The sequence below is a fragment of the Pinus tabuliformis genome, chromosome 2_1 (genome assembly GCF_031772625.1).
Source record: "Pinus tabuliformis cultivar Carrire ecotype Pingquan chromosome 2_1, CPIR1, whole genome shotgun sequence".
NCBI classification, from domain to species: Eukaryota; Viridiplantae; Streptophyta; class Pinopsida; order Pinales; family Pinaceae; genus Pinus; species Pinus tabuliformis.
The window spans coordinates 676,791,401-676,816,629 of NC_142299.1; the positions used below are offsets into that span (position 1 = coordinate 676,791,401).

General features: G+C 35.7%; 2 protein-coding genes across 2 annotated transcripts; one reads left to right on the top strand and one right to left on the bottom strand.

The window, feature by feature from the left end:
• Positions 1-13,552: 13,552 nt before the first annotated feature.
• On the bottom strand, positions 13,553-13,981 carry LOC149202405 (amidophosphoribosyltransferase 2, chloroplastic-like). The gene has a single exon (XM_089401578.1). The coding sequence runs from the start codon at positions 13,979-13,981 to the stop codon at positions 13,553-13,555; it is 429 nt and encodes a 142-aa protein (XP_089257704.1).
• A 3,140-nt stretch (positions 13,982-17,121) lies between these two features.
• On the top strand, positions 17,122-18,289 carry LOC149202406 (uncharacterized). The gene is made up of 2 exons (XM_089399971.1): positions 17,122-17,308; positions 17,476-18,289. The coding sequence occupies exons 1-2, from the start codon at positions 17,122-17,124 to the stop codon at positions 18,192-18,194; spliced, it is 906 nt and encodes a 301-aa protein (XP_089256097.1). The 3' UTR covers positions 18,195-18,289.
• The last annotated feature ends 6,940 nt before the right edge of the window (positions 18,290-25,229 follow it).

Here is a 25,229-nt window from a genome sequence, read left to right on the forward strand (position 1 = left end):
TTATGGTTTTTCCACATAGTAGCAATGATGTGGGGGAGAATCACTTGAAGTAATAATTAGAAAATCATCAATAATTTTAAGTATTAATAAAAAAATAATTAAATTCAAACTATAATAAATTTAAATATTAATAAAAATAATAAAATTCAATCTATATGTTAAATTATTAAAAAATTTAAATATAATAAAAAATAATAAAATTGAATCTATAATGTTAAAGTTGTATAATGTTAAATTATTGAAAAGCTGAAAATTGTTTTGGCCAAAAACAAATAATATTTCTAACAATATATGTTATTTATTTGCAGATAGGCATATTTTTTGGACTCCCCAGTGGATGAAGCTTTTTTGACTCTCAGTGGATGAAGTTTCTTCGACTCTTTACCTGGTTAACACATTTTTTAATTTTTAATCTCAGGTGGATAGGGCCTTGTTGACTCTTTTAATTTTTATTTTTAAATCAACCGGTGGATTGAATTTGGAGGGAATTTGCTTCATGTGAATGCTTTTGTACTCCTGTGATTTCAATAAGTGTTTTGGTTAAAAAATAAATTAATAAATATTTAGTATATTTGAAATGATGACTTTTCATTCACACCACTGGCTAGAGGTTCTCACATAGAGAGAAACACACAGGTGGCCTCTAAACTCCCCAAGATGGCCGCGTTATACATTAAATTCCGTGGTCGTTTTACATTACAATCCGCACAGAAACACATTTGTGAAAAGAAACTAATGTTATTAATCCTCAATAACCTTAATCATACACAATCTAAGCTTTACTATAGTAGTAATAAAGAAAATCGAATTAGAGCAGTCTTCTAAATTTTAGAAATAAATTTAATTATATCGATAGTTTTGGAACTTTAACAAAAACAAATATGTCTGTAGATACTCGTTAAACTTCATACTTATCCGAAAACCTTTGAAGTTCGTGTAGATTTTGAACTTGCTTGGGTATTTAATGTTCTTATGTGGAGATTTTTTTGTCGTTTAGCCGGATATTCTCAAAAATTCTCAAAAATAGTGGAATCTGTGCAAATATTTAGTTTCATTTGAGATCTAATGTTGGTTTCTTCTCTTGGGATTCACATGGTTATGAATGTTGGACTCAACAATATACGAACAGAGTACAAGTATACTATCATGATTACAACTTAAAAATAGATTTAAAATAATTTAACAAAATAAATTAATTTTTGGTTATAATGTTAACATATGATCAAATTAAAAAAATTTACATTCAAATGCCTAATATCCTGCCACGGCAGGAACAATAAGAAAGCCTAGTGTATCGGAGTGCTTAGCTTCGATTTCAATAACTAGGAACTACATAACACGTACTTTTTACTAGCAATGAGGTGTATGGCATGGATCCGCAAAATTATAACTTTCTGAGATAAATACTAACTTATTCAATGACATTTCATAAAGACTCTACATAAATTACTCTCCCATAAGTTGTATCTTGATGGTCCCTAAATTATTGAAAATAATATATAACAATTAAGGATTTTGTCTATTAAAAAATTATATTTTATATTTTTAAAATTATCTTAAAATTATCTTTTAATAAATTTATTTGGTTGCTTTTAGAGGTGCATTCCAATGTGAGAGTGATATGTGATTTTATTTATACTCAATTTTGAATTGACACATGTTTTTTTAAATAAAAATAAAATGTATTTAAAAAAATGTTAATTATAATAAAAACCACTCTAGATCCATTTTAAATCTAGATCGACCAAGCACCGAGAGGGATCAAATCTCTTTTCACTCTCAAAGAGGTTTGTATCTCAAGAGACTTCAGTGTTGTTGGCCTGGTATCTCTATCAGCTTGGTAAATCCCGATTTAAGATGGATATAAAGCTAATTTTATTTTTTAAATGAATATATATATATATATATATATATATATATATATATATATAATTTTTATCAAATTATTTTAAATTTATATATATTTATAAATTTAATAAAATTAAATTGGAAAAAAATTCCCCAAGGAAAAATCATAATTTTCATTAAAATAATTGAAAAATATATTTTGCGAGTACACTAAAGTACATTCAAAAACATGTTGTCAAAAGGAGCAATCATCCATAAAAAAATTATAAACTTATCAGGTTTGAAAGCCTATATCAGTCAAACATCCCAGTGTATCATCAGCTGACCATATAACATGACTGATAAGTCCTCCTATAACATGACTGATAAGTCCTCCTATAACAGTGAGAGGATCCAAATATAGATACATGTTGTGATGAAGGAAAATACAAAGAATAATTCTACAAATGTTCCATCACCAGGCCTTCTATGAAAGGCATGCGGTAGAACTCAAAAAATGCCTCATCATTATATTATGATATCTCCTATGTGCCAAGAGCTTATTGTGCGCCTACTTTGGAAAGGTCATCAGCCATGGTGTTCCTTTCCCTGAAAATATGAGTACAAGAAATTTGGTCAAAACTTCTTTTAATTGTAATACCTCCTCCAACATAGGGATAAGTGTGTGTACATGACATCTTGCAACTTCATTAAACCAATTAATAATAATAATAGAATCACCAAAAATATAGAGTTTTTTGCATCCCTTCTCAATGGAAACTAATAACAAGAGCTTTAAATTGTATAATTCAACAAAATTATTTGTTCCCCACCCAAGTCTCTTTAGAGATTAAAGAAATGGTTTTCATGCAAGTATAAGAAAGTAGCTCCCCCACACTCCCCATAAGCCTAGGAGGCACCATCTAAAAGACCACACGGTGCTCTGATACCAGTGTTTATTTTAAAGTCAGTGAAGAAAATCAAGAAATTTATATGCACTGTTTTAGCACACAGTAAAAACACAACAAACAACTCACATCAACAACTGAGTAGAACTTAGTAAAATAGAGGATGCAAAGTAACACTATAAATATGAGTATATTAATATTTATAAGAGGAAAAAACAATTACAAAGCTAGAACTGAGACTTCGGCTCATTCATTGTTGTGATGAACAGAAATTTTACAAACTATAACCGCTCTATGTTTTTTGTTCTAACAGACTGTACCAGCCTGTGAAACCGCTATCTGTAATTCTTCCTAATCTGCAGACCTTCAATCCCCTTATGAAAACTTCGCTACTACTTTAACTCTTTTCTCAACTACAAGACACACTAAAAACTTATGATGTTACATTAATATAGAGAATCTCGAAACTTGAAGACTTGTGTAGTGGAATCAACTTTTTCATAAAAGGACAAAAAATAAAAGAAAAGTTATGGTGATGAGTCACTTAAATTAATTTTCTGTAGTTTCATTTACTGCGTAGTAACAACTTGGCTTAACCACCACAAACTATGCATCCTCAAGGCTGCAAAACATTAATTTAACATTCCTTTAGCTGATACACAAAAGCTATTTCCTGCTGCAAAAGACAACTTGTTGGTCTACTTGCGTACTTTCTTATATTGGATGTTGTTAGTCATTAACGTGGTGGTTGGGAGTAATTTTCCAACACTCCCCCTTAATCACAACCAATAAAATTTATCATACACAAAAATCTCTTAAATGGACAAATTGTCTCTTCCTAGTGGCTTTGTGAAGATGTCTATGAACTGCTCATGTGACCTGCAATGTTTTAAAACAATTTATCCATTTTTAATTAATTATCTAATGAACTGATACTTAGTGTAAATGTGTTTGCTCCTTTTGTGAAAAACATAATTCTTGGATACAACAAGTGCAGAATTGTTGTCACAATAAATTGTCGTCATTCCTTATTTTTCCTACCATAAATATTTCAACATTCTTCTCATCGAAACAACTTTGCATGTTGTTGTTGTAGTGACTTATTCAGCTTCTGCTATCGATATTTCACTATTGGTTGCTTCTTGGAAGCCCATGAAATGACTCTTACACCCATTTGAAATACATAGCCAAATGTGACCTTTTTATTATCAACACTTCCTACCCAATCATTGTCAATGTAGCTAACCAACTTGAAATCAGTGGCTTCAGTGTACAAAATACCATATTCCTTTGTCTCTTTGACATACTTTAGTATTAAATTGGTTTCTTTCCAATGTGTCTCCTTTGGTGTCTCCATGAATCTTGACACCAAGCTCACTGCATACATTATATCAAGCCCAGTAGTTGTTAAATACATCAAGATATCAACCATACTTTTGTACAATGTTGGATTGACACTGTTGTTACAGTGTCCCTTGTTGTTACAACCTTCCTTGTTGTTACAATACGCTTTATCGTTATAGTCATTTTTGGTTAATTTCAACCCCATGACAGTTGGAGTTGGTGTAGGCTTGTTTTCCTACATATTATACCTCTTCAAAATATATGAGGAATACTCAACTTGAGAAATAAAGGTTGCATTTTATGTTTGCTTCATTTCCATGCCCAAAAATTACCTTAACAACCTCAAATATGTCATCACAAACTCAATTTTCATGACTTATTTAAAATCAACAATGAGGAGGTCATTACTCCCAATAAAAATCAAATAATCTACATATAAAACAACAATAAGAAGCTTGTTGTTACTCTCTTTGATGTAGAGAGTAGGCTCACCATCCCATTTATCAAAGCCATTATCCAACAGGTATGTATCTATCCTATTGTACCATGCAAGTGGTTCTTGCATCAACCCATAAAGAGACTTTCTTAATCTATACACTTTGTCTTCTTTTCCTTACACCTCATAACCCACTCGTTGTTCCACATATACTTCCTCTTTCAGCACCCCATTGAAGAATGTCGACTTCACATCCATTTGGTATACCTTCTATATATGTTGTGCAACTATTGACAACATTATGCACATTGTCTCCATTCTTGCAACTGGTGCAAATGTCTTTGCATAATCTCTTCCATGTTGATGCTTGTATCATTTGACAACCAACCTTGTTTTATGCCTTTCTATCTTTCCTTCAACATTTTTTTTGGTCTTATAGACCCACTTGACACCTACAATTTTTTTCCTTTCGGAAGGTCCAATAACTCCCATTTGTTATTCCTTTCTATAGCTTCCATTTCTTCATTCATTATTGCAACTCAATTTTCTTCTGTACCAGAATTTTCAAAATGAATTGGATCATTTACATGACAAAACAGAGCATATAAAGAATTCAAACATTCACTATTTTCACCTTCATTTTTCTCATAAATTTCACTTAAATTTCTGAATTTTTGTCTTCTCATTGTTGCAGAAGATGGAAATGACATGTAAATTGATGTTGTGGTTGGAGAAGATGATGTTGTGGGTCTCTGTGATGAACTTGAAGTAGTATTTCCTTGACTTCATGAAATTTTCCTATTTCTTTCTGATGGTGTCACTTGATGATTGCTTTTTTGTGCTTGAATAGGTGTAGGAGGAGTCACCAATGAGGAATTACTTGTTGTTTTCAATTCCTCTTTATCTTCTTGTGGTATGTTTGTTGTTACATTGATTATCTTCTCCAAAATTCCATTCCATGCTTCCTCTTTTCTGAATTTCACATCTCTGCTAATTATGACCTTCTTGGTTAATGGATTATAGAGTTTTTAAGCCTTGGATGCATCACTTTATCCAACAACTATGCATTTCTCACCCTTGCTATCCAAATTATTCCTTAATTCATCCAAGGCATGTGCATAAGCCACACATCCAAACACTCTGATATGAGTGACATTGTGCTTTCTTCCACTCCATGCTTCTTCAAAAATCTTATTCTTGACACTTTTAGTTAGACGCCTATTTATAATATATGTTGCACAAGAGACAACCTCAGCCCAATAATGATTTGGCAAATGGTTTTCCTTCAACATGCTTCTTTCCATTTCCATAATGGTTCTATTTTTCCTTTTTGCAACACCATTTTGTTGAGGTGTATACCTTGTTGTAAATTTTTTGTGAATACTATGCTCCTTGCAAAAATGAAGGAAGTCATTTGAAATGTATTCTGAACCTCTGTCATTCCTTAAAACTTTGATGTAATGTCGACTTTGATTCTCAACAAGTGCTTTGAATTGACACAAGCGCTCAAACACTTCACTTTTTTTTCTTAAGAGGTAGACCCATGTCTTCCTTGTGTAATCATTTATGAATGTCAAGAAATAAAAGCTTCCGTCAATTAATGGTGTTTTCATGTGTGCACATAAATCTGAATGGACAATCTCCAAGGGTGTCTTTGTCATTATTGACTTTCCTACTAGAAATGATTCTCTATGTTGTTTGCCCAAGATGCATCCTTCACACAATCTGAACGATTTTTTTATGAGTGGAAATCCCTTCACCATGTCTTTCCAATGCATCAAGTTTAAACCTCTGAAATTAAGATTTCCAAACCTCAAATTCCATAACCAATTTTCATCCTTAACCTATGCCTGAAAATTTGTTTATGTAACATCAATTGTCTGTGTAACAACAACTTCCTTTCTTTTGTCTTGTGAATCCATTGGCAGTTATGCTTGTGCACCTTCTTCCAAATATGGTTTTATCTTAGGGAGAAACATTCTATTGCTTATCATTCACACTTTTTCAATCAAGTTCTTTCTTGGAAATTTATTTAATATTGTGTATTCACCATTTTCGAAAAATACTTTGTAGCCTTTTTGCATGAGTTGTCCAGTGCTTATCAAATTGGGCTTTAAACGAGGGACACAATATACATCTAGACTATATTTCTTCTCGCCCTTCTTTGCTAGAAAGTTGACTCTTTCTTTTCCCATAACAAACACTTTATTATGAGTCCCTAATGTCACTTCAGATTTCACACTTTCATCTAGATTGGAAAATATTTCTATGTCCCTTGTCATGTGGCTGCTACACCTTGAATCTAAAAACCATATAAATTTTTTCTTCTCTTGTGCTACGTTGAAAGCTAATAACAAGTTGTATTGGTTCAGATTTTCCTTTTTGAAATTTACATTTCGTTTGTTACTTAAATCATGTTGCTTCTTCCTACATTCATTTGCATAATGTCCATACTTCTTACAATAATGACATTGAACTTGAGAGTTATAATACATCTTACATTGTGCTTGATTTTGGCTTGGACCTTCACTTGGATTTAGATTGCTGCCGCTTCCACTTGACATTGAAGGGTTTATTTTTCCACCTTTGTGTACTTTTGCCTCTTCCTCTTGCATTTGATCTTCCTCTGCCTCTACTTTGACCAATTGAAACTTGTGTCTTGAAGGCATGCTCCAATGAAGTATTTAGTGTTCTATTCAACGAATGCTCATGAGAAATCAGTGATGCCTGAAGCTCATTTACTAAAAATTGTGAGAGATCCTTTCTCTCTTCTATGGTTACAACAATAGGGTAAAATCTCAATAGAAAACTCTTTAAAATTTTCTCAACTATCCTCCTATCTTCAAGTTTCTCACCATGAGAGCTGGTTTGAGTAACCAACCCAATAACGTTTGTGAAGAATGAGTCTATATTCTCATACTCTTTCATATATATGGTCTCAAAATATGTCCTTAGCATTTGTAGGTTGGTTGTCTTCACTTTTTCCATGCCTTGATAGGTTGTCTGGAGAATATCCCATGCTTGCTTGGACTTTTTTGTTGTTGCAATCCTCAGAAATATTCTCCCATGAACTGCTTGAAAAATGTAGAAAAGGGCTTTAATTCCTTATTCCTATTGTCTCTTAGCAGATATCTTTCTACTTGTGACAAAACATTATATGCTATTGCATCTGCTAGTTCTGGGAACCTATTCTCCACCAAATCCTAAATATCTTGAGAAGAAAACAAGGCATTCATTGTGATAACCCACTAGTCATAATTTTTTCCATTGAACTGAGGTATTTGTGGGTCGGTCAATCTTGCGCTTGATGTTGATGCCATCTTTAACTGCCAAAAAGTACTTTCTTGAACATGCTCTGATACCACTTGAAGGACCACAAAAAGCTTTGATACCAATGTTTGTCTTAAAGGCAATGAATAAAACCAAGAAATTTATGTGCATTATTTCAGAAAACAATAATAGCACAACAAATAGCTCAGAGCAAAACATAGGATGCACAATAACGCTAGAAAAATGACTGTATTATAATTTATAAGAGGAAAAAACAATTACAAAGCTAAAACTGAGACTTCAACTCATTCAATGCTGTAAAAAAAAAAAAGTACAAACTGTAATTGCTCTCTGTTTTGTGTTGTAACAAACTGTGCCAGCTTGTGAAACTTCTCTCTGTAATTCTTCCTTCTAGTGTGTATAACTTCAATCCCCTTGTGAAAACTTCGATGCTACTCTAACTCTTTGCTCAACTTCACATCACACTAAAGACTTATGTTGTTACATTAATATAGAAAATCTGGAAACTTCAAGACTTGTGTGGTGGAATTAACTTTTTCATAAAAGGACAAAAAATAAAAGAAAAGTTATGGCGATGAGTTACTTAAATTAATTTTCTACAGTTTCATATAATACGCATTAAAAACTTTGCTTAACAACCACCAACTCCATGTCCTCGGGATTGCAAAACATTAATTTAACATTCCTTCAGCTAATACACAAAATTTGTTTCCTACTACAAAAGACGACTTATTGTTCTGCTTGCATACTTTTTGAGATTGGTTGCTGTCAGTCGTTAATGCGGTGGTTGGGAGTAATTTTGCAACACCATCGAAGCAGGCCCAGGGACGATATTGATCCACCACTTCTATAGTAATATGCGTCGACCTATGAATATCATTTTGCTTCGGGATCATATTGTAAATAACAAGTGAATTAGTTTTGACCTTATTTCCAATTGTAGCTTTCTCCTAAAAAATGTCATGGCTCCGCGCACTAGCCAAATCACCTAGTTTATAATGGGCGAGAGATTTATGAGTTTCTTAGGAGAAACATTTTCCTACCAGTAATGCCATGCTTCCATGCATGATATACCCTTCCAAATTTAGGTTAGAGAGAGTGAGTTACGAATGGAGTTCCACAGAACACACGTGAAAGGGATTTCCAAGAAAATGTGGGTCCTTGTTTCCTCCACAACTTTACAAAGAGAGTACTAAGTCAGCTTAGGGAAGCATTTTTTTCTCTAATTTTCACCTATGGGAACTTGTTTTCAAGTATACACCATTGGAAATGTCACAATTTTGTTGGAAAACTGAGCCTCCACAACTTCTTCCACCACCATGATAACACTCCAGGTTACTTGTTTTCGATGATTGTTGGAAAATCTAATTTCAACCACCTATTAGGTGTCAAAACCATCCATCCAAGAGTCCTAGTTCAGTTTCACTTAGTCTAGTTTAAGTCGAGTTTAACTACAGAAATTTATTACTGATGTTTCTAATTTAATATTATTTCACTGATTCGTAATACTGAGAAGAGCAATCCTCCACTCCAATGTTTTGTTTCCTTTAATTTTTGTCATGGTATCGGAGCTAGTTTGCATAAGACTAGTGAGTGATGTGAGAGGAGCAGAGAGAAGAGGCGAGATTGCATAAGACTCTTTGAGAGAGAAGTATAAGTTTGAAGAAGCCTAATGCGAAGAAGCAACAACAAAATGAAGAAGCCAGCTACAACTAAGCCAGTAAAAGCGAGAGAAAAACAAATTGAAGAATGTTCAACTCAAAATCGGATTTAAAAAAAATTATTTATTGTAATAACGCTCTGTGTTATTTGGGTACACTCCGTTACTAACACAAGTGATCACTCTAAAAAATTTGCATGAAGTGTCACTAATGCTCAACTCTAGTGCGAAATATCGTGTTAGTCAACATTCCTTACATCGTTTTCCAAGTGACGCGGGATAGAGGTAAGGGCAGATGTGTTATAGCTTTCAAGTAATATGAGTGGTTTAAAGAGTTATGAAGAGCTATCATGTTTGTAAGCTTCTTCGTTGAAGAAAAGGGCAATTTTTTTAAAAGAGTGGTTTAAAAGAAAATGAGGCTTTGTTATATTTTTTATAAGTTTTTTTTAAATAGAAGTTTGAATTTTTTATGTGTGGTATTTGATTCAATTTTGTTATAAAAATGTTGAAAAATGAGATAAAAAAACGGCATTGTTTCAGTTCTGGCATTGTGATATTTTTGTAAAAGTTTCATGAAAATGTCATTTTAGTAAAGAATTTTTGGAAGCAAGGTTTTTGTAGAGAATTTGTAGACTAATAGATAAAATAGCACACAACAAACTACTAATCAAATTATATATCTATGAATGAGGAAATTACACACATATTTATACAGGCAATAGTCTCAAGATAGGAATTCTATCTTAGACGTACAGTAGTGTGGTTGAGAGATTCTCTCAACCACACACTAAACTAGGAGAAACTATATTCTAGCTAATTCCTATTATGTAGGAACAAACTCCTCAAATGGAGAATTACAACCATAGACAAGTAGGAATTAATTATTTCTAACTCCCCCCCTTAATGACTACTTGTCATGCTAGTGATTCACAAAGTCTGGTTGTGGTCAAACATAACAAAGAATATGTCGACGTCCATATAAAGAGCAACCATCCACCAGAATGTATGGATACCAACCGCTGCAACCGCTAGTCCTGTAGGATGTCCTTTGCATACATGATTCTGTCGACCATTATCATTGCATATATGTACCTACAAATCCACCACAATTGGGCGAATTGCATGTGCATAACTTCCAAAAACAAAGAGAGATCAGTGCCTTTCTAAGCCAAATATTCATGTAACAATCGCAAACAGTTGCGCTGATTGCGTCTTTCGACAAGACTGCCAGATAGAAAAGTGCGCCACCCCTCTTATGCTTAGACACACCAATATCTGAGACTGTGAGCCAGGTGTTACTGCAGTCCACTTGCTCCTACGAGCACAAAGCTCCCGTGTACACGTTAGCCACTCAGACAATATGCCACCACCGAGCAAGTCCGATCTACCACCACCGAGCAAACCCGGAACTTAAATGTGCCACCTCCAGGCAAATCCTATAGCCACTAAGGCTCTATGGATGGTTTCTAGCTCACCACCAACCAGCCACAAAGGCAATCCATTACAAAGTGGTTTTAAGATCACTACGAACTTTCAAATACCTTTAAAAGGCTTACATTTCATTCAACATTTTGGAGTTTCTAGGTACATACAATGACCATTACAACAACTGGACTTGCTTATAACATGTTAGGGAGGCTATTCCACAAACCACACTAACTTAAACAAACATCTACTTTGTTGTCCACCATAAATGTTTTCGCTGCTGCTTTACCTTATCTGCTCATTGTTCACATCTTGGGCATCCTTGTCTGTTCAAATAACTTCTTGGAACTCCATGCTTAACCTGTCATTCGTTAGAGTTGCAAATTCTAACAAAATAACTTTGCCTACATTGAGTTAGCTAGGCTCAATAAGGCTTAATAATATTTAAACATGATTCCAAGAAAATACAACATAAACTCTTCAAATTTAATTTCTCTATCTCTGCCCAAAGATGATTATTTCCCAAACATAACAGCAACTATTTTTCACCTATGATACCTGTGAGGGGTCTACTGATAAAGAAACAGATTGACGACTTTTCACCTGGACTCAATGCAGTGCATTCAAACACTGATGATCCAGACATAGGCACACAGCCATACGAAGAGAACACAATTTTCCCTTCAAAATAATAATCTAGGACTCCATGGTCCAATCCTCCATCGCATTGAAGGTCAATCTGAATTCCCGGATCTCTCCGATCCCTATTCCTACAAATTTTGTCAAATGTGGAAGAAACTCTGGTCCATCTCTCTGAACAACTTCCACCGCGGCCTTATAAGCAGTGCTCGCATTAATCGCCGCTTCCTGGGCCTTCAACAGCACCTGATACGCCTTCCCCTGAATAGGCTCTACATCGATCAAATAAGTTCCACATATATTTCACCACAACTCACACCTCCTCAGATCTGGTAGCAGTTACAGGGTTCATACCTCTTAAAAGCCAAAGATCATTGTTCTCAGGCAAAATGCCCATGCACATCTGTAATGCTCACATCAACGAGCCATAAATGCCACGCTCCAACCATGATCCGATCTCTTAGACTGCACCAGGTCAAATAAGAGTGGCTCACCGCTGGCCACACTCACAATAGTGCCATCTCACCCAACTTAGGCACACGAACTCTATTCAACACTTCCAATGTGGCGGTCACGAGGCAACCTTGGACTAGAAAGATGCTTTGAACAATGCTCTTCTTTGCAGTATCCAATACAACAACACATCCTCTCTTCTCCAGTCTTCTCCACGTAGCAGATCCCTCGTTCAGCAGTAATGTTCACTTGCACAACACGTCATTTCAATTCACCGGCACAACGTTTCTCAGCACTCTGTCACTGCTACTAAATGAGATCTCAGACTCAGATCTGGCTCCCATGCAGATCCGACACCTTCACGCGAACAACAACACACCAGGCAATCTCCACCTCCAGGCTCCATGCAGATTCAGGTGCAATCTGGCAACCACTATCCACTGCTTGCTCGGCACACACCGTCGGGCTCGACCTATCTGCTGCTTCCTGATCGGATCTCCACACACCTCCGTCGGCACTGTCGCATTCGCCTCTCCAGTGCTTGGGAACGGGGCCTATGCCCTGAACATTGAGGCTCCACCGATCAAGCACTCACGCAGATTCAATATGAAGCCCGACAGATTCAAAAAAGAGAAACAAATAGAGCCCTTCTCCTCCAAAAAATAGATTCAGATTTCGACGACTTCGACTCTTTGTAGAGCTTGAGCCCACACGCAATGTTCCTCAGTGTTCTCCATGGCAGAGTTGTGGCAGCTTTCGCCTCCCCAATCCTAGATTCGACACTTGACAACTGGAAACATCGGCCTTCATGTAAGGGATCTCGGCCTCCTCCTCGGTAGTCCGCACACCCTCTGGATCTAAAGGCAGAACATGAATTCAGATCCTCCAAAGCGTGCAACAAACAGCATGCAGAAAACAGCAGGCCGCTAGCCACGGTGGTCACTCCACCTCCGTGCATCGATGGATATCCAAGATGCAGACCACTGTGCGGCCTCCTCCAACAGTAGCAAACAGAAGCTTCAGTAGCGTCTAACGCCTCGTTTCTTCGTTTGTGTCAATTGTGTTCTTCGACAGAATATGAGCGCTCAACACCCAAGCAGTCTTCAACACAATGGCAACACAAACTAAATATCTATTAGCAGCCACGCACGACTGCATACATGCAGATCTCTGACTTTGAAGATGCCGCAAATCCAGCAACAGATCTCGGATCCCATTTTAGCACGATGCACCTTCCACAACAAATCTCAGTTCTTCTGATTCACTTTGCTGCTGCAGACTATTCACGCTGTCATATCAAACACGGCGCTGCAAGATATTTGGCGAGACTGACAAGATCTCTTGGCTGCGACGATCTTCTGAGGAGACACGTCGCCAAAACAAATATCTAAGATTCACTTAATCCGCCGATATGTCGATCTTCTTTCCTTCACTCTATAAAGACGCCCGCAGGTCTTCCAACTCAAACTGCTTCTTCCTATCAAAGAACATAAGTTTTAATCCAAAGTCCCTAATCTTCTGGGAAGGCTCTATAAACGTTCTCCCCACATAGTGACTCCTAATCAAGCCCTATTGGAAAGACACATTTGCCTTGGCAACATAACCAAGTGCAGCAACAACCCCTGAATCTGGCACCGCAATGACTACATCACAATCCACTGGAGCTTCATCGGTGAGTATCTCGCCGATAGTATACCTGGAATGATAAACCGAGCGCCCGAAGACGAGCGAATTCGGCAAAGAGAAATAAGTATGCTCAAAAATACAGGCTTTCCTCTGCTGATGAGGCAGTAAACACAAAGAACTTATCCCATCCTTGTCTACCACTAGGACCTCCCCAAGATTTACTTCTCTCTCATATTTGGCCTCAATTAGAACCAATGCACAGGTCTCGGAGGCGAAAACAACAGCCCCATTCTTCCTCCTCCCCATAACCAGGGACCTAAAATCATGTGGATCCCTGACAGCCACCAATTTATCCACAGAAAGGAAAACCATAGAATAAGCCCCTTCTAAGGCAACTATGCCTATCAAGACTCGCAGTGCCTCTACGAAGGAACAAAAAAAAAATCGTTCTAGTCCACGCGTTCAAAGAAGAGACGGTTGATATCGTTCTTTAATGCCAACGTTATGGAAGTTTGCCGTACTCGGAAACTTCAATTTCTCATTGATCAACCCTCTCCATTCCGCTGGAAATCGAGTAGAGATGACTGAATCGCCTTCGTTGGAGACCATGACTGCTGTGAAGGGAAAAATAATGATAATAAAAAAACACAACAAACGAAAACCACCACATTCTTATGAACCACACCATCCCTTCTCTATTAAGCTCCTGGCACTTCAATATCCGCTGCTTGTGCCTTCTCAAGCTGTTGGAAATCATTCAAGCGAGGCCAACAGGGCGTCCCTTTCCAAACGTATGCTCCTCTCAGCGCACAACAAATCAAACTCCTCCGATCTGTGCTATGCCCGCCAGTCAATTCACGCAGATGGCACACTTCAATCCATGTGCACTCCTCTACGCAATTCGATCTCCTCCGCAGCTTGTATCTATTCCACTATACTGCCAGAGATCACCTCGATGGACAAACAAACTTAACACTAATATAAATGATTTATTTTCCTATGCCCAGGAAGGGCCAGAGACCCTTACAAGCTCTAAAGCTCTAATATCAAGATAAAATAGCACACAACAAACTACTAATCAAATTCTATATCTATGAATGAGGAAATTACACACATATTTATACAAGAAATAGTCTCAAGATAGGAATTCTATCTTAGACGTACAGTAGTGTGGTTGAGAGATTCTCTCAACCACACACTAAACTAGGAGAAACTATATTCTAGCTAATTCCTATTATGTAGGAACAAACTCCTCAAATGGAGAATTACAACCATATCCAAGTAGGAATTAATTATTTCTAACTCTCATATGTTTGTGGAAGCCAAACAACGACAACATTTTTTATTGAAGTTAAATGTGACGTCTACAATTTGTTTTGCTTGTTGAGTGGTGGTCAGTCAATACCCAACAAATGGGAAAATCCAAAAGGGTCAAAGCCACAAGAGGAGATGTTTGAGATCTTTGTGAAATAATTAGAAGTGAAGAGGAAAAAGGATGCCTTCGCATTGACATGCATAAAATAATCTGTGGATGACAACATTCTTCCCCTGATTTCAGATGCCAATAAAGCCAAGGAGTCCTTGGACACCCTTGAGAGGAGTTTTGGTGTGAGGGGGAGAATTTAAGTTGAAGATGAAGGTGAATCTATAGCAGCAGATTTACATTGAGATGAAAAGTTTGTTGAATCCCACTATGCACAGTTGCAAGTGCATGAAGATTTGTTAAATTCAGTAACAAAGCTTGTTGATGACAATGAAAGTGTCATTGGAGCAGTCTATGCTATGGTGAATCGAGCAATTAATATTGTTGATGTAAACTTTGATGAAGAATTGTTGGCTAATGATGAATTGTTGTGGGTGATGCAACAAAAACATCATATTGACATGATGTTATTTGGTGAAATAATCCCACTGGAATCTGAAAACCAAGTGGAAGACAACCTATTTGCAGAAGCACAGGTTACTACAGAAGTGGAAGAGATAGAGACAAAGAGAGAGATAGAGACAAAGAAGGAAACCCACAAAGAGAAAACAAAGACAGAGGAAGAGGCAGAAAAAGTGCAATAGGAGAAAACACTCATTGCAGAGCAGAAGAAATAGAACCAATCTCATTTTGGTAAATATTTTTAATTCTAAAATTGAATTCCAATGTGCAAGTACACAAAACGATTACGAAGAAGAGTTAATTTTCTTTGAAGCGTGGCTTGCAACACCATGCATTGATAAACTCTACATAGAAGATGCAGAAATGAATGTTCGAGACAACTTGGATGATGAACAACTTAATGAAATTTTCAAGTATTGGAGTCTTGAAGAGATGAAATTGTATTATTGTCTTATGTTGCAACAAATTGATGATGAAAATGCACGACAACAGATAATATGTGGTAGAGACCCACATACAAGTCATTTTTTGAAAAAGTTGAGCATATGTTTAACAACCTAAAAAAATGGAAGGCCTGCACCGTCAAATGAAGAAACTGGGGTTTGAAGGATACAACAAAGAGAAAAAGTTGAAACAATTTAGAGGCTACAAGATCTCGAATTGGAAGAAGAGAAGAAGAAAAATAAATATAGTTAAGTAAATTTTTTTAATTTTAAGCCTAGCTGAGACATAGTGATTAAGTGGGAGTGTTGGAGAATCTAATTCCAACCACCTATTAAGTGTTAAAACCGTCACTCCAAGTGTCCTAATTCAATTTCACTTTGTCCAGTTTAAATCAAATTTAACTCAAGTCATTTATTATTGATGTTTTACTGAATCATATAATCTTATTTAAGTGATTATTAATATTGAAAAAAACAGTCCTCTACTCCCATGTTTTGTTCCCTTCAATTTTTGTCAATCATAAAAACACAACCAAAAAATCTTAAGGGTGTATTCTTCACCCAAAAAATGTGCCAACACAAAAGATCCTCCGTGACACTCAATCTAACATGAGAAGCATTAAGAGAAGTTTTATAGTTTTGCCATAGCCCTGAACAAGCAATCTGCATGTTCAATTAATTTGTGTCCATCCAGCCAAGAGCCCAAATAGACGTTTTGTTTGGATCTGCCACATGGTTCAATGTTATATGCCCTCTGGCAATGTAATATGCCGCGCAGCTAACCCAAGCAGCCTCACCAATTCTAACTCGTTCACCCAAGCCAACCTTCCACGCAAGATCATGTTCAATCACAACAAAAGACCGAATAACAACTTTCCAATCTACCTAACAAAATGTTTGTATATAGTTCGAAAGCTCTGCACGTGGAGCTTCATAATTCTAGTTGCACGTCGCTCTCTGTCTGTAAAGTTGTTTATGTGATTGTCATTTCACAAGAAAACCCGCACCAAAGTTGAAAATTGTTTTTCTAGATGATCCACCTATGCACAAGAAACGTACTTGCTGCCCAACTATGACTTTTCTTAGCATTTATTTTACATGGCAGTGCAACTACCAAAGGAAATGTGGAGTCCAGGCCACTATATAGACGCACTCGTTTGTCGAATTGAATATCATCAGCTATCATGGCTTCCATTAACAGTAATGTGATATTAATTACTGTTCTTGGTTTTTCCTTATGCTACTTGTCTTTGGCTGGTGCAAGTACTTGTGCAGAGCAAGAAAGGGATTCGTCTGTGGTGGTTGTGGGAAAAGTGTTCTGTGATACATGTCTGGAGAACAGGCTTTCCGGAAATGGCTACGTTGTATCAGGTAGAGTTTGAGGTTATTTTTTTTTCTTTCTATATTTTATTAAGCAGATATTTCAGAATAGGGATTTCAAAATTTTTATTTAGAAAATTAAGGATGATTTAAATCTAATATTTTCAAAATATTTTTAATTAATGTATTATTCCTTTCTCTTTTGGATGAACGAACAGGAGCTTCGATAGCTGTGGAATGCGCTCTCAACAGGAAAACGATGACCCTTTCTATTATGGGAGAAACAGACGAAAATGGAGAATTCAGGGTGGAACTTCCTTCCAGTATTCTTCGGTCTGCTGATCAATTGAACAATTGTTGGGTGACTCCACGCAACAGCCCTCTCGTCTCCTGCAATATTCCCTCGACAGCTGCACCCTCAAACCTTAGGTTACAATCGGCTTCCAACGGAGTTGTCACGTACAGTGCAGGCCTGTTCAGCTACCGCCATGAAACTGTGCCTGCGTCCTGTTACAGGGAACATTTCTTGACCATGATCCGGGGACGAGAAATGGCCGAGAAGGCCGATGAATCTTCCAAAGCAGGCCAACAGACGCCCATAATCCCTTCGTTACCTAAGCTTCCACCAACTAGCCTTCCCAGTGTCCCCCCTTTCCCTAAGCTCGCTACTCCTCCACTACCTAGTGTTCCTCCGCTACCCAAAGCTCCCGCGCAACCCAGTATTCCTCCGCTGCCCAGTGTTCCTCCTCTACCCAAAGTTCTTCCACTACCCAGCATTCCTCCGCTTCCCAGCGCTCCTCCTCTCCCCAAAATTTCTCCGCTGCCTTCGTTTAGTTTTCCTCCATTTCCAAAACCGACCATTCCAGGCTCTCCTCCTCTTCCAAACTTCCAATTCCCGCCGTTCCCATTTCTCACCCCACCACCTCCTGGTCACTAGAAGAGCCCTTGATTTTTCAGGTCTCAGCTGCTGTCTATGACATATAGTTATCGTTTATTTGATATAGCTAATAAGGGTTTGGTTTCAGGGTTTGCTCTCATATATATATATATATATATATATATATATATATATATATATATATATATATTTGTATGTATGATTTTTCTTGTTTTTGGCAATAAGATTATCATATATATTCTTTCATTGTCATATAATATTCATTCTAATCCGCTGTGTTATATTCAGTGCCGTGGTAATCAGTGATTTATTCCAATGAACATTACGATTTGTACTTGGAATAACGTTATGAATATTTAGCTATGCTTCATTTTAATATTGAAATTTTGGTTATACTAATTAAGTTTTAAGATTTTGGGAGTTCATAGTGATAAATTATATGCATCATCAAATATATAATTAAAACGCTTTTATAATCTATTTTTTGAAAAACAATTATAAAATTTCAATAAAAAAAAAATCAATTCTTATGATCAGAGACATTAAAACTGAAGATATTGAGATTAAAACGGATATAATAGGGGAATTTCCTTGTCAAATCGTAAAAACACATTAATAGATTGGCACTGGTATTTCTCATTGCCAAAAAACAATCATCCTGACAGGCCAAAACAATAAACACTTTTGTTCAAATTACCACTCAATATCAAAAATTTTAAAATATATAAATGAATTTTTACAAAGTATACTAACAAATTTTTTTTTGTCAACTAGACAATTTTGAATCAAATTATTTCCAAATCTTATACAAATCCGAATTCAAACTCGAACCCGGTAACTATGCGATAAATAACGGCTTGCAATAAACAACTGCTTGAACTATATGAAACTAAGTGAAAAACCTCACCTCGCTTCTTTCCATTTAATTTTAGCAGGGGCCCTTTCGAAGATAATATCGCGACTTTCAATTCAATTTTAGCAGGGCTTTCGAAGATAATATCGCGACTTTCAATTCAATTTTAGCAGGGCTTTCGAAGATAATATGGGGACGCTTGAGACAGGAAATTACAGTGGGACTTTAAAGAATGCCATGACACTATTTTTTAAATTATAAAAATGTTCATCTGTGTTTAGATAGGCGAGGGGAGGGGAGGGGATACGGTGGACTTGTGATAACGTCCTTACCGTATTAATTGTGAACTTTTCCTTCATTGTAACGGAATCGTGACATCATCAAATGGCGTACAAGAAATTTTTGGGAGTTGTTTATTGAGGTAGAGGAATTGCTTGGAGAGTAAAAAGTCTTTAGAATCTGGGCAAAAGAATTTCAAAAAATCTTGTAGAGACAGTGTTTGAATTTTGTTTTTGATATAGAAATGGATTAAGCAACATCAAAAACTTTTAGAACACCTAAAATTTTGAAGTTTGACAACTGTAACTTGAATTTACAAAAATCCTTACCGGATTTTCTCTAAACATAACCAAAATTTCCATAACTTTCAAGGGAATTCTTCAAGGTAGTTAGACTACGGCAGTTTTTTGTCTTTTCTGTGCATAAAATTCAGTATTTTTGGAATCGAAGTTAAATTTCCTGGAAGTCTTAAGTTTAATCGGTAGAAATTTGATATTTTAATGATTTTCGTATCTTCACAATTTTTAAGAAGTGAATTATTTACACTGTCGAAAGCACATTTACAACCATTAAAAATTTGAATTTACTAAATTCTGGGGCACTAACAAAAATTATATCAATTTCAACCAGAGATAAAATTTACTAACAAAAATTATATCAATTTCAACCATAGATAAAATTTAGTAAATTCAAATATCTATATGAGAGAAATTATCTATACTCCAAAATAGTTAAAGTTTTTCTCTGTTTAGAGCCTTTTGCAACTTTTATGGCCACATTGCTAACTTTTGAATCGCTTTTCTTTGGTTTCACTTTATACTTCGTGCAGATTTACAGGTGGAGGTCATCACGTGTTTTTAACCACGGAGTCACTTTCTTTCATCTCTGAATTTTTAAATTTTTAAAAAGAACTAGTGTATATGGTTGCTTTGGGGATTGACAAGGTTAAATTTTGCATTTTAAGCATCACACAAATAGATAAAAAATAAAGCATCTAAATCTAAAACACAATAACAAAGGTCTTTAAATCTCTTTATATGTTGGGTAGTATATGGTTGCTTTCGGTGGTTGAAAAGGTTAAATTTTCCATTTTAAACCTCACACAGAATATACAAAATAAAGCATCTAAATCTAAAACACAATAACAAATTTCTTTAAAAAACTTATATGTTAGGGGTGGTCGAGAACAAAAGAAAAAAAAAAAAAAATTTATTATAATATCCTTTTTAGGATCACAATAATATTGCTTTTAAGATCACAATAATGTGCTCAAACACCATGAGAGATTTTTCATTGATTTTCATGAGCTTTACAATTTAGCTATATTTGATATATATTTAAATAAAAAAACTCCTTGCTAGAATTCAAGTATTCAACCATATTGTTGTTTCCATTCTTTTTTTGAGTTTCAATTTTTCTAGTCACTATCTTTTTTTTCTCATTATTTTAGAAAACACTTTTTTCCTTTCCAGGCCTCTTATTACAAATTTTGAACCCTTAGGCAATTTTGACATTATTAATTATTTATATCTCTTTTCTTGAATCAATATTTGTGATTTCATATTTAATCAATTACTATAGAATTTTATACATGGTATATGGCTTTTTTATCATTAAGCCTCTTCTTTACTGATTTCTTTTCATTTCCATATAGGTTATTGATCATAAAATGTTGTCTTCTTCTAAACTATAAAGCCAAATTTTCATTTCTATATTTTCTTTATCTATGTTATATTAACACTTCAACAACGATTCTATTTATGTTATATTTTCGATTGAATGTTAACAAGTTAAATTTAATTAATTCACAAAAGTTTTATAATACACATACATTGAAGTCTTATTTCAATTGAGCAGAGGGAAAAATAGTTAAAAACCTTAGCAATGTTGTCGAGACAATGGCTGATTAGTGATTTTGAATGATGAGGAAGTTGTTTCTTATGGAAAGATGTTCGCATAAGCACACTTTTTGGAAGAGAAGAATGTGTTAATAGAGAAGTTTGGAACATGATATAGCATATGCAAAGCTTGAAAGAGTATCCTCTACTCAGAAAATTTATGGATGATTTTCATCCTTCCAAATCTGTAAAAATCACAAAGATCACTAGAAAATTGTAAAGCCTCAAAAGTCCTCGAAGGTCAAATGTGGAATATGAGCATATTTCCACTCAAATTATGGGTTTGAAATTCAAAAAATGGACTGGCTATTAATAGATTGTGGATGTTTATGTCCGGATCCTCATGGTTGGCCCCAAGGGTGGGTTAGCTACTCCACTCACCAACATAGGAGTCCCTCTCAAATTAATAAATGATCTTGAAATCTATGCTGATGAAACTTTTATTTTAGTAATAACAATCTCAAATATCAAGGAAGGAATTTCTTTCAAATTGTTTTATAAGTGGATTCATCTTGATGGATGTTAAAGTATGATTCTAAAACAATAGAAGCTCAAGTTATAGGGCATGATCACGAATTCCCAAATGGACTAAATCTAAGTACAAGCCACTTGAAACTATATTGGATGAAAGGCCTAAAGTCAAGAGCCTCTTATGTGTTCACCCTTTCATTAAGCTAACCAAACCATGTGAAAACAAATGATAAAGGACAATTTTTGGAGGTAGTACTTCAAAGCTATTGACCTTTCTATGGATAATGCCTATGTAGGGATTTTCAAATAAGCATGTCTGGAAATTGGATGTAGTACTCTTGACTAGAACTAGGTTCTTTTTCTTTAGCAACCAAGTTAAAAATGTTTTCCTATTGCTTAAAAACAACTAGACAAGTTTGTTCAAAGCTTTTATAGTGAGCATGTTCAAAATGGGAAGCATTGGTATTAGGATAGGTTGCTAAGAAAATATTCGAAATGATTATACTATAATCAACTAAAAGCTTTTCCATGGCTAATCGCGAACTAAATATCCACTCTTTAAAGTTGGATCATCCATAATGATGAATTCTTATAGTGAATATGACGTACAAAATATAGAAATGTTAGAACATTATCTCAACAAAAGAAATAAGAAAATAAACAAGCTAGCTAGAAGCTTAGAAAACTTAAAGGACCCAACTCTTTGAGCCAGTGACATAGTAGAAACAACCTTTCTAAAAATGAGTCTCATAAAAGACCAACATGATCAAATTAGGATGAAGGAAATATGAAAAAGCCTTACATATTTCATTTTATTCGAAGCATGTCATCCTACACATAGATTTGAATGAACTACTATTGTATGCATTATAGAATGAAGTGATGCCATATCTATATACTCTCAGGCAAGTGGTTTTTAAGATTGTATGTCTTACACAAAAATGTAGTGCACATTACAAGGAATTGTTGCCTTGATTGTTCAAACAATGGATAGAAGCATGTGTAAGGGATACAAAATGACGCCCAGCGACTTGTACTTATATGAAATTTCACCCACAAATTAAGAAATTAATATTTCAATTAAATAAGTTAGGAAGAAACCAAAGGGAAAAATTAATTCAAATTAATTTCAACTCTAACTCAACTTTTGTAAATGAAATATAAACTGGTTATGTAACCAAAAGTTAGAAACTAATTGGTGGATGGGAATAGAAGAGAAGTCTTGGAGAAGAAGGAAGAGAGGATGAAAGTTTTATTATAGGAACAAAAACTAGTGCTTGGGGATTTATCACGTAGATTTGGCACCAGATTGAAGACTAGCTAGTGGATTTACCTCTAGTAGTATGGATTCAATCCAACTTTTTCTACTGTGAATGTAAAATATTTCTTATGTTAATTCAAGGCCTTTTGTTTCCTTCCATTCAATTGTGAAACTCTATAAATGATTTGAATTTAGTCATTGTATTTATTGTTCACAGAATATGATCTTGTATTTATGTTTCTTTGACTACTTTGACTAATCATTAATTTATAACAACAAAATATATATTATTTTTAGAGTGTATTACCTGAACTATTTAGTATTTAATGTATCTTCTTTAAACTTTTGGTTTGGTATGGTAAATATTGTCACTAATCTATTATAGTGGATAAATTTGTCAAAAATTGGGTCTTACATGGTTTACAATTGTTTGTCACACAATTGGCATTGTCTTGATGGCCAGTGGCCTATTGCAGGTATCTGCAAATGTGTTGGCATTGATGTCAACAATAATGTTGGAGAGATGTGTTGGGAAGTTGGAATTGCCTAACTGTTGGCAGGAGTGTTGGAATTGATGTCAACCAAACTATCATGGATATCTTGTTGAACCAGATGTTGGCAGTGATGGTGATGATGGAATCTCATGGTTGCTGAAGTGTTGTGTAGAAAATCATCACAGTAGCAGGCTTACTTGAGAAGCCATAAATTGATAACAGGAAAGAGAGTTAAGGAGAAAAAGAGTGGAAGAGATTTTGAAGCAATTTTGTAGGTAGTTGATGGGCTTAAAGCCTACATCGAACCCTCTTCATTGGAAATTTCTCTGGAAGAGCTTCCCAACAGTGTGTGGAAGTCCAAAAATAGACTCCTGGACCAAAAGATATGGTTTGTCGAGGTCAAGGGTATTTATGCCTTGAAGAGGGTGAAAGATCAGAATGTCAGAGGTCATCAGATCAGTGCATCAAAACATCAGAGGTCAGATCATATAAGATGTTGGAGCAGAAAACATATCGAAGGTATATCAACATATCAGGACTCTGGATCATAGCGCTATAGGAGGATCAGAAGGCTGATATCGGATAATATCAGGATCTCAGAACAGGTCATATAGGAATATCGGAGATCAGATGATATCGAGATATCAAAACCCCAGAGGTCAGTACATCAGGATAGTGGCACATCGCGATATCGAAATATCAGAGGTTCAGGACATCAGAGTATCAAAACTTCTTAATTGAGGTACTTTAAGAAGTCTCGATGTCTAGCAGTTCCGATAAGCATTAAAAAGTGACGAGTATTGCTAAAGAATATTAGAAAAGGATTTTGTTGCAAAGCCAAAGGTTGACAGACCCTCTTCTCTCTCCTCTAACAGGACACATGGCAACATGAGATTGGATCCAATATGCTACAGTGACACTGAAGTCATCATGACGTGCCAGTAAGACAGGACATGAGGCAGACATATTCAACCTTATTGGGTAGTCTAATAGGCCAGAAACGAGTGACACATGTCACCACTAAGGACTCACCATGTGGAGTGATGGTGTCATATCAAAGCTCAACATATTAGAGGATTAAGATATCAGAACTCTAGAACAATTAGTTATTGGAAAGTTTCGATGGAGGGGGCATCTGATATTAGGTAGGCTCTTAGTCATGTAAATACATAGAACCAAGAGCGCAGAGTGGGAGAAAGGGAAGATTGTCCCCCGACAGGAGTCTAAAGGCTTGGCACCTATGTGCTACACTAACGGTCATAGGTAGTGGTCCTATGATGAGAAATGCAGTGACGGTTAAGAAGAAGGAGCTAAGATGCAATCAAAACTTTACAGAAGTTACGATGCAAAGGGGGCTCTGATATGGCATTAAGATGATGGTCACTAGCTTGGTCATATGAAACAATAAATGCTCAGGGACCTAAGCACCAAGGGGTTGAGGATATTGGAACTAAGTGACATCGTAACATTTCTCGTGTATAAGTTATGATATGTTGTAGCTCTGATATGACAGTACAAATGTATATGGAATATGGATGAGTTGATAGCAAGGACTATGATCATGCAAAGGAGTTGGTCTCAAGAGTAATGGTGACTGTCAAAGATCGATGGGTTAAGGCAATAAGGACCACGATTAGAGTGTTGGGTCTACCTTGAGGTGAGAAAATCTATCTTTGTGCTTCGATGCTTGCCTTAGTGAGTTAAAGAGATGAATGGGTTGGAAGTTGAATAATAAATGCAGATCAGTGGAGTTGGTTTATGAAGTCAGATGGATCTGCAAAAAGCATTGAGACAAGGTAACGAGGGAAACAGTTCATA

Excerpts from the sequence above, each read along its gene's own strand:
- LOC149202405 (XM_089401578.1), bottom strand. The coding sequence starts at position 13,981 with ATGGTTTTCCTTTCTGTGGATAAATTGGTGGCTGTCAGGGATCCACAT.
- LOC149202406 (XM_089399971.1), top strand. The coding sequence starts at position 17,122 with ATGGCTTCCATTAACAGTAATGTGATATTAATTACTGTTCTTGGTTTT. Across the intron at positions 17,309-17,475 it reads AAATGGCTACGTTGTATCAG|GAGCTTCGATAGCTGTGGAA; the intron begins GTAGAGTTTGAG and ends ATGAACGAACAG.